Source organism: Scaptodrosophila lebanonensis, unplaced genomic scaffold (assembly GCF_003285725.1).
Source record: "Scaptodrosophila lebanonensis strain 11010-0011.00,11010-0021.00 unplaced genomic scaffold, SlebRS2 tig00000043-arrow-pilon, whole genome shotgun sequence".
Taxonomy (NCBI): domain Eukaryota; kingdom Metazoa; phylum Arthropoda; class Insecta; order Diptera; family Drosophilidae; genus Scaptodrosophila; species Scaptodrosophila lebanonensis.
Genome location: NW_022060545.1, coordinates 3546430 through 3564357, shown reverse-complemented (window position 1 = coordinate 3564357; position 17928 = coordinate 3546430). Strand labels below are relative to the sequence as shown.

The 17928-nt window shown below is 41.0% G+C and overlaps 3 protein-coding genes and 1 long non-coding RNA gene across 5 annotated transcripts in view; 2 read left to right on the top strand and 2 right to left on the bottom strand.

The window, feature by feature from the left end:
• Positions 1-14341, bottom strand: part of LOC115622279 — a 120989-nt gene extending 106648 nt beyond the window's left edge. Inside the window, exon 1 of the mRNA XM_030516181.1 lies at positions 12812-14341. Within this exon, the coding sequence (XP_030372041.1) occupies positions 12812-14341 (1530 nt within the window). The remainder of the gene's footprint in view (positions 1-12811) is intronic.
• Positions 39-859, top strand: LOC115623233. The gene is made up of 2 exons (XR_003995388.1): positions 39-145; positions 201-859. It is a non-coding gene; the product is annotated as an uncharacterized LOC115623233 (long non-coding RNA).
• On the top strand, positions 7524-12049 carry LOC115623224 (T-related protein). Its single transcript, XM_030517466.1, has 6 exons — positions 7524-7885; positions 8651-8771; positions 10030-10173; positions 10236-11007; positions 11079-11439; positions 11539-12049. Exons 1-6 carry the CDS (start codon positions 7524-7526, stop codon positions 11828-11830), a joined length of 2052 nt encoding a protein of 683 aa, XP_030373326.1. The 3' UTR covers positions 11831-12049.
• Positions 14342-15461: 1120 nt separating the features above from the next.
• Positions 15462-17000, bottom strand: LOC115622933 (golgin subfamily A member 6-like protein 22). Of its 2 annotated transcripts, XM_030517063.1 has the most exons (5): positions 16838-16999; positions 16485-16777; positions 16180-16409; positions 15970-16119; positions 15462-15903 (listed from the first exon to the last, which is right to left on the bottom strand). In XM_030517063.1, the coding sequence occupies exons 1-5, from the start codon at positions 16956-16958 to the stop codon at positions 15576-15578; spliced, it is 1122 nt and encodes a 373-aa protein (XP_030372923.1). In that variant the 5' UTR covers positions 16959-16999; the 3' UTR covers positions 15462-15575. The 2 variants fall into 2 exon arrangements, with proteins under 2 accessions (XP_030372923.1, XP_030372921.1); XM_030517061.1 differs by having other exon boundaries at positions 16180-16777; positions 16838-17000.
• Positions 17001-17928: the final 928 nt, after the last annotated feature.

The following is a 17928-nucleotide window of genomic DNA, read 5'->3' as shown; positions in this document are numbered from 1 at the left end:
CAGGTACATACGAACACGACTTAGTAGGTTACGTGGATTTTAGTTTTTATATTTTTGTATGTGTACACACTTGAATCACGTTTCACTTAATTTCTGGCGCATGTAAAACGAATCGAGTTAGGCGGGAGCGCCGAACAACAGACAAGTAAGTAAAGGAAGAGAAAAATAGAATTAGAGAATCAGGCTATGACCCTTTGTAGGCGAGTAAGTGTAGCGACAAAGCTCTGGCGGTGTAAGCGCCCCGAAAGATGGCAGACATCCAACTTTAAGCAATCACGCACGAGCCCATAGCCCGTTCGTCTGTCTGAGTTGCATGTTTATGAAAACCTGAAACCTGAGGCCACACTGAATGCTTCGTTTTACCTGTTGCCAAGTCCAAATGATGGCCGGCTTGGGCAACGAGCGGGTGCGACTGAGCCACCCGTGCCTACCTGCATTAGAGGTGGGTGTGGTCTAGCAACGATCGCCAAGGCACACAGCACGTGCGAGCAAGCGAGACGTCACTAGTTCCATCAATGATGGGATCAGTGCTGCCGCCATTGAAGGTGATGGGCATTTGAGCCAAATACAAATGCATTAAGCGTGAAAAAGATGGGCAATGTGGTCAATGAGAAATAGAAAACACAGCAGACTGCGGCAGCGGCAGTGGCAGTGATGGCTGAAAAAATTAGCACCGATCGTCGATCATTAGCTCGGGAACGGTGGCAACGCAAACACAGTTGACGGTGCGGCAATCGGTGACTCGAAAACGTTCCCAAAGAAAATTCGTTGCAAGCGCAGCGCGATTCTAGTGTTTTGAACTTGGAACGGCTACAGCCTCCAAAAAGTAAAATTATTAAGTAACAAAAACTGTGAAAAACGGTGTTTTAGTGAACTTTCACAGCAATTCTGTGCAATTAAACAATTTCCCAGAGGATAATGCAAAGTGTGCCCATCGAGCACAAGGAATACGCCTGTATTTAAAAATTGTAAGTTAAACATGGAGCTTCTAGTGCAAATAGAGGCAAATAAAAGTATAATTTAAGGTTGCTGAACTCGCCTTGGGTTCGCGACATCACCGTAAGTATTCTGGTGATTTTCAATGTGTAACAATTAAAGAAAGTCACATTCATTTTTAAATATATGACCAGATAAATTTCAAACATAAACAAAAAGTAATGCCAAATTCTAGTGGTGGTTTGGATCGTTCCTCTAGTAATCGAGTAGCTCTTTTTTAGCTCTTCTAGTTAAAAATGTAGTATGTTCAATCGTTTAACAAAAAAGGCACTTCTGATTACGTTTAGAACCCATGTTCTCATTTCATGAATAAGTCTAAATATAAACTTGAATCTTTCTTAACTTCTCAGCTTAGTCCCATTTTTGTTGTTCTAAGTAGAATGTATAAAAGGAGCTCGACGTAATTCTTCGACACTTAGATTATTTTAAAAATTTGAACTATTCAAAAAATATAACTGTCAACTGTGTGGCAGTTATTACACCATGTCCTAGAATATAAATAAAGAGATATAGGAGAAAAACAATACGATTGGCTTCCTTGCGTTGGAAGGCTGCACATGTAATTAGTATTCCGACGGCACGTACATCGGTGACCAAAAAATAAGACATAATAGAGATATATGTTAAGGCTGAGCATATCACGCAATGCATTAGGACTTAATTAGGCTGGCAGACCGTTCAGCATTGGAGGATTTTATGTATATATTGTATTCAGAGAGTGTTGAAAAAGTTCTTATTTTAATAAATTATATAAAAAGTCTCGAATTTAAAACTTTAGTGATGTGCGCATAGTTTGTTTTTATTTTAACGCCGATATACGTATCCAGATCCTTGAGAGCTTCATTACTTTGCTTTAATAAAAACAAATCATGGAAAAAATTGGCCCCTAAATTTCATGTTAAACTAATTTCGAATTCGAATTAAATATGCTGCGTATTGTATTTTCCATCAAGCTCAAATGTTGGAAAGGGTGAATTTTAATATAAATAAATAAGTATTGCTTAATGTTAAATAATAAAAGTCTTTCAGTCATAATTGCAAATATTGATACTGCTTTAATTTAAACGTAATCGGCAAGAGTTCTGCTCGATAAAAACACAAAATTATAAATTATACCACTAAATGGACTGTTTGGCTGCTTTGCGTACAGTTTGCATAATCTTGGCTGCGACTAGCTTATAAATAGCTGTATTTACTAGAAATGCATCCAATCAACCAACAAATTGGTCAAGCTATTTAAATAACACGTGTGAAAAGCAAACAAAATAATCTAAACAATAGAAAACAAGCGCCGAAATTCACAAGACACAAATTTTGACACTTGTCCAAAAATCCAGCGCCCAAGTGACAAAAACTCATATTAATGATCCTAATAATAACTCTAATAATATAAAACAGCAGAGGCGGATGCCGCAACGCAACCCACGCGACCACAGAGTTCGAGGCAAAAATTCACACGCAAATTAGTAGGGACATAAGAATTTGCCAAGTTGCTGTTACCGCTGCCACGGATTCTGCCTCTGCCGCAGGCATTTTAATCAGACCGCACGCACCGCCAACAACATCAGCAATAACAGCAACAACAATAATAATAACAGTAGCAGTAGCAACAGCAACAGTAGAAACAGACACTAAACAGCAGACCCAATACAGCCATCCAATTACGAAGCATGTGAAAATTATCCTATTAAATACGAAATCAAAAGACATAAAAAGAGAGACCCAAGGAAGCCCCCAAAGCGACTCGCGTTTAGTACTTGACAAATGCTTACTAATTAATTACAGTTTGTACAAAATTTTAGTACGCGACTCATAAAGTGCGTTTATTAATGGCAGTCGGTCTCGGGGTCGGGCTCGGGCTCGGGCTCTTCAAGTGTGCAAAACACACAGCCCGAGAGAAGCGACAAAAAAAACGTACAGAATAAAAATAACAAAGACAAAAGTGTGACAATTATTAAACGGTAGTCAGTCAATTGTGAGCCACACCCACATACGCCCACTTACACACTCGCATGTGTGAGTCGAACTGTTTCCTTATCTTTTATTCTTCTACGGGTGACAGTTTTGACACACGCCGGGGGAATTGGGAAGCACTTTTCGAATGCGTGGGTAGGCTCGGGTAGGCTCCCTGCCGAACTAAATTCAACAATTCTGTTTTATTTTTATGCGCAGTGAAGTGTGAAATTTAGCAAATTCGTTTTAATCGCCCCTGATAAGCTGCCAAAGGCAACCAACAGCGCCGAGCATCCTTAGCAGGTGCGAAATGCAACCGAATTAGTATCCTTGCGAAGTGTGAAGTGGAATACACAAGCAGATTTTCGGATTCACCATTATCAGCCAATAATTAAATACCCCTACACATTTCTTCACTTTCAATTCCATTTATTGCATTAGCATTCGAAATGTCAAAGTTTGAAAAACGCATCACCGCTTCTGAATTAAATGTTCAAATCTAACAATATACGTATAGAATCCGAGAAAGAATGTCTTCATAAATTAAATGAATTTGAATATTATATTAAATGAATGGGCCATAAAAAAGGAAATAAAGTTATTTATAGCGTTGAATGTTTATGAGTTTATGAATGTTACGTAAATTAAACATTTTAAAAGGCACATATTTGCCTAACTATGCAGATATTTGATTTAAAAAATTGTGTATAATTTATATCAACATATTTGAAAAAAGCAGAAATGCGCTGGACATATTTACATAAAATTTAATATTCCGTTCTTTTCATGAAGTACACGTTTATACTATAAATCGAATATTTTGGGGCAAAGGAAGAAATTTGATTAAATATATAATGAAATAATTCAAAATAGTAGTATGGTGACATAACAGATCAAAAATCTTTAAAAAATGTTATACCTATCCCATGGAAAAGAATAAACTACTGTTCAATGAATTGAAAAAAGCTTTATAAATCAATCTAAGACAGTTTCCAGATTTTAGTACGAAATGAATATGTTTTAGAAGATGGGTCCCACGTCGGATTTATAAATTTACATAAAAAATAATTTTGTTAAAGTTTGGGAATAGGATTGTTGTATCTAAATTAAAGATCAACAGTTCTTAACATAGGAAATGTTGGATGGAGTTTTTATTTTTAAAAATATATTATTTTTAGTATGTAGTTGGAAAATGTATTTTTTATTATTTCAATAATATTGTTTTCTTAGTTTTTCCAAAACTATATGTGTACATTTATTGTGAAATACATGAAAATAATACAAAAAGCAGGTGCGGTAAGAAACCAAATTGATTTTTTCTCTAAACCGTATCAACCAATCGCTAGAAGTTCATAAAGTATGCTCCACTTACATACATATAGTATATCTTTATAATCAAGACATTAAATTGGAACGTTTTTCTATAGAAATATGTTGTATTTGAATTAATTAAAATCTTTTCAATTGGACTTCTTAAGAAATCAATCAAAAAGAGAAATCAAGTGATAAAATGTCATTAGGGAAGATGAATAATAGGAAAAACTAATTAACATTTAGACGTGCTAATCAAAATCATAGAAAAAGCCGTCTCCACTTAACTAAAAGAACATCAATATTACGAGATATTTGGGTCTTCGTCAAATGGATTTGTTTTACTTATAGGTATTAATAGAAATTATACGACATGACAATGGTGATAGTCCCAAATATCTTTCAAAGCATTCTAAGCCTTCCATAGGCGTTCGGAGTGTAGAACATTTCACTTAAATAACGTGTTCGCCTAACAAAGAAGCCCCAAAAATACCCTCCACCTGAAATCATTAAACACTGTCAGTGCAAAACAATTTCTAAAAGCTTCGCTTCGATTTCAATGAGCGTGAATATTTTATACACAAATCGTTTCAACAAAAAAATAATCTCAAAGAGTCAAAGCAAATATCAAAGTCACGAAATCATTCAAAAATCAACAAGAAAAATGGACGGGAAAAAAATCACCAAACAGGCATGGCAGCCATCAAAGTCAAAGTACACACACATGCGCGCACACACACACTAACAAACACACGCACACATATGCCCAAACATACAATGAACGATACAAAAACCGCTTTTCATTAAGCTTAGTGATGGAATGGTGTGGATTCAAGTGGAACACAAATATGAGGGTAACATCCAACCCGACATGCCCATGGTTGTGTGCCATGCCTATACTATATGTATACTACACGAGTATATAGTATAGACGTACATAGTCACATGAGCTCCATCTATTCAGCTGTATCGACTGGTAAAGCTGATGTGATTGAGGTTTTTAGACAACTTACGCATAGCAATTGAAAAGACTTTTACACCCAGATTCGTAATTAATATGCTCACGTGGCTAAATCTGCGACTGGCGTTAGGAAATGCAAATACAAATAGGAGTCAATTGGTTTTAGAAGAAAGGAATCTGTTACAGGTAGCTATTAAATTCATGAAACTAAATACACGCAGACATTCTCATATTTAATTTAAATGTGAAAAGTGTAATATCATGTTCAAATCTATCCAGCTCATAAATCGTTCTAAATCGTTTAGTGCAACACTCTCTTTCTGGTCCATTGTCGACATATCTTTATTATTAATTTAATCTTTATTAAAAATTGATATTTTAAATCTTCTACAATATAAAATTAAGCTTAAGGTAATAACAAGTGTAGAAAGAATAGTTTGTAGTATTAGGTCCTAATTGTTATTTTAAAATTTTGTTTGGCACCTGCTCTCATTTCCATTAAAATTATATTGCTCATTCAATATCTATTATACATTTAAATGCTTAAGGATGTTTTGAATTCGCAGTCTTTTTGCGAAATTAATTTCAAAGTGAAAAATTAAAACAGGCTTACAAATTTTGCCAAACTTTTGATGGATTTGCTACGATTCCTATCATAAACAAAGCACCTATTAGGCTTGATTGATTATTTTTTAGTAGCAGCAACAATAAAATATGATTTATTTCATTAATTTACATAATTTAAAACCTAGCATCGCTGTCTACAAATTAAATGCGTGACAAATTTATGCGACCAACCGTTTATGGCTGTCAGCCTCTTTAATATGCGATGGTATCGACAGAACAAAAAAATAAATCAAAACAAACCAAATTCCGAATGCCTGAACAATTCAATCAGAAATATTTATGAACAATACAGAACGAATATGTGGGGAAGTAAAAACCAGATGTACGGCTTGTAAAAGGTCCTCGATTTTGTGGAAGAGCCAAAACTCTGGTATGCCGTCGGCAAGAGCATCCAATTTCGTGGCACAATAAAAACATACAAAACAATTAATACACTTTGTTAATTTATGATTACAAAACATTGCCAGAAACACTTTCAGAATTTAGACATCAGAGCCAAGCGACGTGCAATGAAATTCATTTGAAATCTTTTCGCTGCTTTGGCTGCTTTGGCTGCTTTTACAATGGTTCATGGTCGTGGCCGGAGCTCGGGGCGGGTTGGCAGCAAACAGAGGTGTTTTGTTGAGAGCTGCCGCGACCATAAATAAAAAGGGTGCCCGCTGCTGCTTTATGGTCGGTTTCGGCCAGCTCAGCATCTCTCCGAGTCTGAGTTGCGGTCTTCGCAGCCGGAGCTAAAGTGTGCAATATAATTAAAAGCCGACAAGAGAGTCGGCCAAGACGGCAATCTTCTAATGCGGCACCGCACGGCACAACACAACACAACACATCACAGCACCGTACAGACGGCTCTTTCTTGTTGCTGTTGTAAAAGGTTTAAAAGGCGCTGACCCATCGCACAGTGGTCCCAAATCAAAAATCCAAATGAAAAATCAATAAAAGTGCTTACTCTTTGTGTATGTGGATGTACGAGTTGTTTGTTTCCCTTTTGGTGATAATGGTTTTTCAGAGCAACCTACTACTAGACTGAGATAAATAAGTAGGATAGAAGAATATTTCTTGAACTATCTTATCATAAGAGAAAACGAATTCTGTAAACAACATATTTGGACTATTCAAATTGATCAGATTTTTTTCTAAATTTGGATTGAAATACTTAAATAATAGCAAATCAATACAGATCATGGAGGAATCTCTGCAGTAACACCTAAGTCGTATCTGGATAACTCTTTCAAAAGGACGCCAATAATAGTCGCTTCTCATATACAAGTATGTATAGAGTGAAAAATATAAATTGTCACAATCCGAGTTAAGATTTGTACATCAAGGAGAATGAACAACTACGTGAAAGCCGTCTTCTATCTTGTTTAAGCCAGAATAAAGCGGAACTAAAACTCTCTTTTCGAGTTGAATCCAAACAAAATCTTTAAGAGCTACATACTTTTTTTGTACGAGGATTTCTTTATAATATTGGAAACAGGCTCAAATTACTGGTCATCAAAAGTTAGTTGCTTAGACTCTAGTGGCATTACTTTCTAACCAGATGGGTGTGGGTTTGGGGCCATTGTGCGTCGGTGTGTCTGGACATCGTAGTGGTGAATAAAAGACGCTTTTGATGCGGTAACTTTATAAAGTATATTTGCCTGATGCGCTTGCCTTTTCCTTCATTTCAGAAGATATGACCACATCGCACATACTTTCCGCCGTGGATCCCACAACGGGCTTGAGTGGAGGTGGAGGCGGAGGCGGTGGTGCAACTCTTAATGGCAATGCGACGGCCTCAGCCGGCGGCTCGCCACAGCATGCTGTGCACAATGGACATGGCGGTGGTGTTGGTATGGTGGCTGGTGGCGTAGGCGGTCCTGTTGGCAACGGTGGGGGCGGGGGCGGTGTCGGAATTGGAATTGGTGTGCATCGAGGCGGTGGCGCCGGCAGCCCCAATGAAATGGATCGAAACCTGCGCGTCTCGCTGGATGATCGTGAGCTGTGGCTGCGCTTCCAGAATCTCACCAATGAGATGATCGTCACGAAGAATGGCAGGTGAGTGAGTGAGTCAGTAATTTATATGTATGTATATATTTTTGTTGTTGCTGCTTCTGCCAAAACGTGTTAAATGGCCGAACGACGCGTATTTTTGTTTTCCTATGCAAATTGGCAATGAGTTTTTTCTTTGCTTTGCTCAGTTTTTGCGCTTTTGTTTTTGTGCTGCAATGTTTTGGCGTTTTTGTTGTTTGCAAGCTATAATGAATCGTTAACGTTTCTGTGGCTGCGCATATTTATTTACATACATATTTGTTGAAATAACTAAAAATATTTAAGCATGTGTGCGAGTGCTTGTGCTCGTGTGTGTGCAAAACGCGCGCTTAGAACTTGGTCGGAGCCGTAAAGTGCTAATTAGCACGGCTCGGCAACATGCCCAGCTCTGGGGCCGGGCCCCGTCCGCCATCTTGTACTAATTGTTGTAGAACAGCGGACTGCCCGTCAGCGTCAGCGTCAGCGTCAGCGGTTCAATATTTGCCAAAGATACAAGTACAAGACCACAGCTAAAGCCAGAGCCAACGGCAAACTCAGCTCAAGCCCAGACACACAAGAAAAAAAAAAAGAAATGAAAAAAGACGAAACGCTCGGCAAACATGCAGCAAGTGGAAAAAACGAAAAGCCCAAATGGAAAAAACTTGCCTCCAACAGTTGTTTGCAGTCTCATTTCTAGCTGGTTTACTTAAACTGTTATATAACTGTTATATAGACAAATACTCGTGCATGGGCCAGACCGTTTTTAATTGCATTTCCATTTGCTCTTTGCAGGCGCATGTTTCCGGTGGTGAAAATCAGCGCCTCCGGCCTAGATCCGGCGGCCATGTACACCGTGCTATTGGAGTTCGTGCAGGTCGACACACACCGCTGGAAATACGTCAATGGCGAATGGGTATGTAATCTTATGACGTACGTTTTGCATTTATGCAGCCAGCATGCAAATTGCAAATGAGGTAGACGATAATTTAGCAGATTTGTATTAATGAGAGAGCAGCGCTGTTCAAAAAAGTCAAATGAATGGACGAACCTTATAAGACCTCTACAGAGCATCTGCTTCGGGCAAAGAGAGAATCTGCTCACGCTAATTAAAAAAATTAAAATTATATTTATAACATCCTCGATCTAGACCAACAGATCTTCAATGTTTAGAGTACATAGAAAATGGGCACTATAAAGAAAATTATAAAAATATTTGCATTCAACGATTTTTAGGAATGCATAGTTAATTCCTTTTAGTCTAAATTAAACTTTTATTCAATAATCTTCTAGTCCGAAGATTTGTATAAACAGCATATTGCCTGCAAAGTTGACAACGCATACAGCCCATACAAGAGATCATATCCCATCATGGAATTGATAAACATATCTCAATACCTGCTCCTGCCATTCCAAGCATTTGAAGCGCATTGACAAAGTCACTAAAGTCAACGGGCGTTTGACAAAGTATTATTTATTGCAATGCTAAAGTGAATAATCAAATTTTAGTCACCAGAAAAATTCCGATATGCAATAAAAAGGAAGCCGGCTTTATAAACGAGCTGAGATCATGGCCGTAGCGAGGGGGGTGCAAAGCGGGCAGCTGCCCCCCCCCCCCCCCTCCCCCCATAGATTCTGAACGCATCAAAAATTTTGCACACAAATTTGAATTTGTGATATATTAATGCGACTAATTTTAAAACGTTGTGCATTATTGTCTCTTTTAAATAGTTTTAGTATAACAGTATAAAATGCAGTTTCAGTTCTGAACTGTCGAAACAAAATGATTTTAGATTTCTTTATCTGCCATAACGTTCTTTTGATAACTGCTCCCACCCCAGATACGGCTCCCATTCTATTTTAGCTTCTTTTTAGAAAATTAAATAGCCCAAAAAAATGTTTGCCCCCCCCTGGACTAAATCCTGGCTACGCCCATGGCTCAGATATGAAAATTGTTATGCCCATACCACACACAATTAAAAAGTTAAAGTTAAAAGTTAAAATTAAATTTAAATACATATATATCCTAGATAGAATTCTTAAGCCATTTGGCACAGGCGTGTTGTATTTCAATTGCTTCGCCAATCTGCTAGCTGGACTGTTTAATAAATTGCAATTTAATAAACATTAAATATACTAATTAGTTGTAATATTTAAATTGTGATTTCGTTCAGGTGCCCGGTGGGAAGGCAGAAGTACCGCCTTCCAATCCTATTTATGTGCATCCAGAATCTCCAAACTTTGGTGCCCACTGGATGAAGGAGCCGATTTCATTTGCAAAAGTGAAACTAACGAACAAAACCAATGGCAATGGGCAGGTAAGGTTCAGTTTCACTTTCTCATATCAATATAATATTCAGTCTTTATTTGCTCCTTAAAGATAATGTTGAACTCGTTGCACAAATATGAGCCACGTGTTCATTTGGTGCGTGTTGGCTCCGAGCAACGTCATGTGGTCACCTATCCTTTCCCCGAGACGCAGTTCATTGCGGTCACAGCCTACCAAAATGAGGAGGTAACGTCTTTGAAGATCAAGTACAATCCCTTTGCCAAGGCCTTTCTGGATGCCAAGGAGCGTCCAGATACGCTTTATCCGCACGACACACACTACGGTTGGCTCATACCGCCACCGAGTCACTATGCGAGCGCTGCTGCAGCCGCTACGGTATCTGCGCCGCCCCCGCCACTACCTATGACGCAGACACATAATCTGGTGGCGCCAACCCCTACAACAGCGGCTGCATCGTCGGCCACATGCGATCGCTACGGGCGCTCCCTGTCGAGCCGTAGTGTTGCACCGACACGCGCCACGCCCTATGCACGTCCTCGCGTCCTGTCAGGCTCTGGCTCCAATGGCAGTGCAGGCAATGCCTCCTCCTCATCACCACAGCCGCCGTCGGCACCACAAACGCCCACAAGTCTGCAGTCATCGTCGTCTGGATCGGTCAGTGCGGGCGTCATTGCCAGTAGCAGTAGCAGCGGTGGCTGCTTTACTAGTTCCTATTCGCAGGCTGGCTTCATGCCGGTCGAGTCCAGCTCCACCGCCCCGGTATTCTCCTATCCTAGCAGCTGGCAGAGCAATGGTAATTACTGGAATCCCACCAGTGTGCCCGGCCCCATGCCCGTTAACGTCTGCAGCAGCCGCAATATCTGTAAGTACCGCCTAGCGCCTTAAACAAATTCATAGCTCGTATAGCTGATAATTACCAACTGCAATCCACAGCCACTCACAACTCGCCATCGCCAACGAATGGCTCTCCAAGCTATACCACACCCTCGCCCGGCTATACCATTCACCATCTGACGCCGCACAGCCACCAGTACAACATGAGCCAGCCCGATCTTTATTCAAGTGGCACGGCTGCGGCGAGCTCTCCACAAACGTATGGAGCACCTACCCATCAAGTCTACCATCCAACACCCACCTCACCTACCCATCAACTCTATACCAATGTGCTGAATGCTCCGTCGGCGCTCAGCTATCCAGCCGCTGGCTGGCACAATGGATCCAGTGCTGAGTACGGTCTCTATCAAAATGCGGCTGCGGCATACTATCAACCGGAATATATACCGCTGGAGATTGGGTAGGTTGCTGGGGCGCCAATTTGAACCTCGAACTTAATTTATTTAATGCTTAAATAGCTATCAATGATTCCACTCTCGAATCGCGCCCCATCTTACAGTTACTCCTCCCATCCGCTAGAGCCCGTGGATGTTACAAAGGCGCTCGACGACCAACAACAATCCTCCGCAATGTACAAGCAAACTGAGGAGCCGAGCTCTGTCATAACGCTGGAGTGTGCCACACTAAAGGGTGGCTCCAGCAACATCAAGATGGAATCACTGGAGCATTCTGGCGAACGTGTTCCTGTCCCGTCCGTAGCAGCCCCCACCGCAGTGCCCACATCGGTGGTAACGGCCGTCAGTACCGATAGTTGGACACCGCTGACGCCACCACAAAGCACTCTGCAATAACGTGTCTCACGATATGGCCGCCTTAGTCCTAATGACCTAGCCCTTAGATGCAAGAAAGCCCCTCAAGCTAATCCAAGGGATGCGCATACACATACGTTTAGAATAGATAAGCATCCGGTAACAACATGTAAATGATAACTGAAACAATGTATTGTACAATCTAGTGTAATCCTTCGACATCCTCCTATAATCAAAATACATATATAATATTAAGGTCAATGTGTGTTTACTTTCAATTTCCTATCAAAAAAAGCTATCAATGACTATCTTAATAGTATCTCTCCAGTTTAGTTTTCTTTTAAGAATACAAGTATGTATGGAAACAGAGCTGACGTTAATTATTTGAACAAGCATAAATGCTGTAATAAACTTAGGAATAATCAGTGTCCAACTAGTTATCCTAAAGAAAGCGCTTAAAAGCTGATTAGGACTGACACAATTATAGAAGTTTTTAAAGGATTGAGTCCAACACAGGCGAGCAAAGTTCAACGCTAGCGAAGTTTTCAGAACTTACAGCTTACAACATACAATATGCCCATAGAAATCAACTTGTGGCAGCCAACTTTCTTGCCTATACAATGTCTTGAATAGCTAGAAAAGTTTTCTTGGCCAGCAGTGTTCCTTCACTTGGCGAGCCCTCATGTATGTTTAGATATGTGTGTGGTCATCAGAAGTTGGCCACGCACTATAACCATTCACATAATGCTCTGCGAGCAGAAATCTACGAGCTGCGATTATGCAGCAGCTGAAACAATCGAGTCATGAACACAAAATGCACCACAAAGACCGATGATGATAATGAGTTTACTTGTATATATAAACTTCGTTGCAGTTCACGAAAGTGGAAAATGACGGCTACTGAATGTGCCGACAACATGAGAAACTCCTCGAGTCCGCAATGAAAGCCTCGCACCTCGAGTGCAATTAAAAGTACATACCAGAATCATTTGCAAAAGAATGCGCAACTGAAAGGCTACCCACCTGATAGTCCATTGAATTGCCATAGCCCATGTGGTTGCAGGAGCACGAACAATGCTTGATATGCTGTTCCAGTTCGTCATCAATTACAGCGCCGTGGCTGTAGCATGCCTGAAGCTCCAACTGATGTTGATAGGCGGCAGCAGCATGCTCCTGTTGCTCCTGTTGCTGGTAACGAGCTTCATTTGTCTGATGTTCATTGAAATGCAAGCCATTCACATCGTCCGTTACCTTCGTTTGTGCCGCTCCGCACAGCTGATTTGTTGCTATTTGACCACCGCTGGCTGTCCCCATGGACGGCTTGCTGCCAAGCTGTTGATACTCGCCCGCCGTCGCGTCCATCGACGTCGACTTTAACATTTTCCTGTTACCCACAGCTGTTGTGGGCTGCGTTTTGACACAACTGGGACTCTCTTGGGCTGTAAGACTGCTGCCGCGTAAGAGCGTTCGACTGCCATTTAGCAGAGCAAAGCTTTTGTGTCTGTTAGCGAGGGCCGTGTGAAAAGCTTCGTAAGCAACAGTTTCGCTGTCATCCTTAACAGCGGGCCCTTGATAGCAGTGCCGCGATGGTGGCGCCAGTGCTGCTGCAATCGGCGTTGTGCCACCAGTTGCTGCTGGTGCCGTCTGTGCGGCTGTCACCGCCGAACTGGCTGCCGTAAACATCAGCCGTAGAAGCTCGTTAGAGTCGTTGGCGGGCAGCGGTACGCTACAAGAGCCTGTTTCTGTGGCGCTATCATCCTGTTGGCCAACGAACTCGGTTTCCGAATTCAACTCATCGGAGGTAGTCGACTCCAGGTCGTTGGGAAGCTGAAGGCGAGCTCGTTGTCCAATTATGGAGGCAGCTGTTGAGTTGGCCCCATACTTCCAATAGGTCTTATTAGTGCCGGCAATGCGTTGCAATTGTGGCGTTGCCGCCGATGCCAAATGCTGTGGCTGTTGTTGCTGGTTCTGCTGCTGCTGCTGTAGTTGTTGCTGTTGCTGCCGACGCTCCTGTTTTTGACGCTCTAGCTGCTGGAGTGTCTTGAAGGTCTTACGCACCGGCTGCGTGTGGTGCAGAGTGGCACATCGACGTATCGGTGGTGGCGTATACACGGGCGAGACGCTGTAGGAATGGCGCGCGGGCGAAAGCGAGCCACTGGACTTGGCGCCCACTAATCGTGCCTTGAGCTTCTTGCCAAAGCCACCGCCGCCACCTACACGTGGAGACAAGGAGTGTGCTGAGAGGGATAGAGCCCGCGTAAACTTTAAGCGCGTGCTGCCCGCTGTGCTGCTGTTGCTTGAATTTTGACGTTTGGCTGCCGCAATCAGTTGGCATTCGTCAATGGTGGGCAGCTTAAGCAAATGTGGATGCAGCTGTGCATAAGTCAGGGCTGGCTTTGAGCTAACACTGGCGGCTGTGGCTGGCGCTATGGCTGTTCCGCCTGGCGGTTCGGGGGGCTCAAAAAGATTTCGCTGACTGAGCGCCAAAAACTCCTTTTGCTCCTCCTCCTCAAGCGCCTTTAGCGCACGCAAATCCCATTCACCGGATGTCATTACATTGCCATTATGTGAGACACAGCTTTGACAAATGACAGTTGCAGACTTGGCTGGCTACCCCGATGGCAACAAATTTAAAACGCGTTATGTTTTCAAATACACATTGCACATTAACATAATAACTCTTGAAGTTTGTAATCGCTCCAAAACTTTTTACTCTATTCTTTTAACGCGACTGCGACTTACATACATACATACATATGTGTGTTTATTTGTCAACCATGTCCTTAACACTTCTTCGCATAAGCCAAACACAGGCTCGTACAAATTGGATGCCGCGCCACGGACACGAACGCGCAAGCGAGAAAATTACCGTGAGTCCACGAAGTTATCAACGCACTGAATGCTGTCAGACAGCTGCACCGTTACTTTATAACGACCAGCAGCTAACAGTTCAGCACGTGCGCCGACATGTTCAACAGTTCCCGAACACACACCCGAACCGCCAGCAACAGTATATTGTGGAACATAAGTGACCTGGCATAACATTTTCACGGCGCTCTCCCTCTCTCTCTCTCTCTTTCGCATCCAACCTTTGCATAACTGAGTCACTGTGTCGCTCCTTGGAGATGCTGTTACAGCTCTGTTAAGTTTCACATGCAAATGTAACAGGCTCTGCTAACTTGACAATGACACAATGAAAAATGTCCGTACATTCATTTTGATTCCGAGGCCATTTCGCACATAAGCCCAGGAAGTGTTGCAATTTTTGTAGACTGCGCTGGTAACGGCAGGAAGGAGCGACACCCGACCTGGTGTCAAGACACCAGTTAAGCTTACAATGCATGGACCACATATTAATCTACATATGTATACATACACACATATACTAGTGTATAGTATAGCATACATACTGGCACATGGCACTCATGGATCAAGTTGACTGCTCATCCTTCATCTTGATGTATGGCCAGCAGCGGAGCAAATATACTACATACATACATACATATATGTACGTACGTGCGAGAAGTAGTTGGCCCAGCACACAGCTTAAAATGTCTTATTGCAGTTTAACTTAGTATTACTCGCACTCGTATGTGCAAAAGTTAGGTCCAATTGTGATCTTGATCAACAGCAATATAAATTCATGAAATTAAAACTGAAGGTAGGCCAGCAATTTGTTCGTATATAGTCCACCATATTTTATTTTGAAATTTCACAATCGTTATTATTAGAATAAAATACCACGAATTTTAGGGAAATTATTTTGATTCAGAACTTCTATTTCTATCTACTTCTTTTTACCCTTCTTGAGCCGTTTGTTCTTTTTGCGTTGATCCTTGCGCCATTTGCGCCAATACTTTTGAATTTTCCGTGCCGCCCGATTCATCATGAAGACGACAATGCGTCGCTGCTGCTCACGACGTTCCTCTTCTTCGCGCTTAACCACGATGTCATTGTAGATGGCCTCCTCCGCGTGATAGAAAACCATGAAGTCGTCGAACTGTTTTTTGGCCTCATTGAAGTCATCCTCAAGTCTTAGGTTCTCTCTCATTTTCTCACCAATGCTATTATCGTACTTTTTGAGTAGACTTTGTAGCTGCAACAAAAGCTTGTTTCTAATGGAAATGCAAGAAAATTAATTGACAGGCGTAACACATAGAACTACATATATTTTCATTTACTTTTCGGCTCGCGCTTCCCTCTCCGCTATCAGATTCTGTTTGGTCTCTTTCTCATATTCGCTACGCGACTTTTCCAATTCCTTCTCCAGCTCTTGTTGCTTCTCCAAGCTAGCCTTGTGATTCGTGCGTATGACCCGGCTGCACTTTTCACTAAAAAATACAGAAGGAAATTAATGATTCAATTCCAGTTCTATTCACATTTTCTCTCACATCTCGTTCTGTATTCGCACATTGTTCTGCCATTTCTTGTAGGCCAAATCATCATCGTACTTCCGAATGTAGGCCTCCTTGGCGGCCATTTTCCAGCGCAGCGTCACCTTCTGCGATCTCAGCTTGGCCCTGAGCTCTGAAATGCTGGCTTTAAGGGATTCGTTCTCCCGGTACATCTGATGCAGCTTGCGCTCTTTGGTTATCTCACTTTTCGAGGTCCGCAACAGATGCTGACAGGCAATATTAAACAGCATTTCGAAGGCTAACAACAGCTTGCGCTCCTCTCGGGTCAGAGAACTCATTACCTTTGGAAAGAGCTGGTATATACTATAATTGCGCTGGAAGTAGTCGATAATTTTGATCATGCCGTGGTCCATCAGAGGTGGACGCTTCTCCTTGACAATAATGTCGCGACGCCGCATGAAATCATTAACCATGCTCACTCCCTGCTCGTATTTGGTGCCTTTCAACACTTCCTTCAGATGGCGGGGATTTTCCAGCAGCTTGGGCAGAATTAATGAGATCTTGACACGTTCAATGGACTCGCTGAGCACGTGAATCACACAGTCGATTTGAGTGCAGAGTGTCGAAGAGAAACCTAATAGTGAATGGATGTCAATTGTGTGCCATGAGTAAATGGTTTTTTTTTTTGGCTTACCAATTTGTTCCAAACGCATTTCTTCGAGCTTGTTTATTTGCTTTTTCTTGTTGATGATAGCGAGCTGCGACTCATCAATTCTTACAGGTCTGGTGGGCGCATTGTCGATGTTGGTGTCCATTTCGTACAAATATTTATAAGTATTCCTTTTAAAATAGAAACTGTGTAGTTGTAAAGAAAACTGATATAAATCAACAAGCAAATATGTTTAACTGTTGCTAAGTAGCAACAATAACAAAAGAACCTAGAAGCTTCGTTATGATGCAGCTTTAAGCTTCATTGAAGGCCTGCAGGCCTAAAAACAAACAACATTCTGCAAAACAAACAACAACTTCTCTGGCTAACACGAGTTTTCAAAAACATTCTATTACGTTCATATGTATGTATACCTTTTTGCAATAATTTCCTCTAATTAATCCAACAAATGAAAGCTTGCAGCAGATACGCAAAACATTTGGTCACGGTCTACCAATGGGATGGATATCTGATTGTTTCTGTTTTGATTTCAAAATAGACGTTTCCCTTTACTAATAAAGCCGGTTGTTTTTTTAGGACATGATTTTCATTTTATTTTGTTCAACACAATGCTATTTTAAATTAATATGCACATGGACAAGTAAATATTTATTTAGTTGTTTCACTAGCACACATTATAGCCATTTTGGGAGGTTTTTACAAAATTAATTAATTAATTTTTTTTTCCAAGAGCTACAGAATCGGTGAGACAAGACACAAGACACAAGTAAATGGTTATTTGATGTAATTGAACAACATATTTCTCTATTTAATCTGTCTTTTAATATATATTCCAGCTGCGTTTCAATTTAAATTTATTGGTAAAAAGCTGTATCTTTGAATTATTTTAAATATAAAATGCATGCAGCCTAATAAAATAATTTGCATCTTTTTTCGCTTATACAATATGTTCAAAAGGTAGATGGTTTAATAAAATTAAATGTAAATTGCTCGTTAATGCAAGTGTTAATGAAAGGCGCTTAATTCATTAATTTTGAAACAATGCACAAATTTGATAAATAAATTGAAAATTTATGAAATGTCGTAGAGCCAATAAAGTGTTTTTCTGTCACCAT

Excerpts from the sequence above, each read along its gene's own strand:
- LOC115622933 (XM_030517061.1), bottom strand. The coding sequence starts at position 16,958 with ATGGACACCAACATCGACAATGCGCCCACCAGACCTGTAAGAATTGAT. Across the intron at positions 16,778-16,837 it reads AATGCGTTTGGAACAAATTG|GTTTCTCTTCGACACTCTGC; the intron begins GTAAGCCAAAAA and ends ATTCACTATTAG. Across the intron at positions 16,120-16,179 it reads GTGCGAATACAGAACGAGAT|TGAAAAGTGCAGCCGGGTCA; the intron begins GTGAGAGAAAAT and ends TGTATTTTTTAG.
- LOC115623224 (XM_030517466.1), top strand. The coding sequence starts at position 7,524 with ATGACCACATCGCACATACTTTCCGCCGTGGATCCCACAACGGGCTTG. Across the intron at positions 7,886-8,650 it reads ATCGTCACGAAGAATGGCAG|GCGCATGTTTCCGGTGGTGA; the intron begins GTGAGTGAGTGA and ends TGCTCTTTGCAG. Across the intron at positions 10,174-10,235 it reads AAACCAATGGCAATGGGCAG|ATAATGTTGAACTCGTTGCA; the intron begins GTAAGGTTCAGT and ends TGCTCCTTAAAG.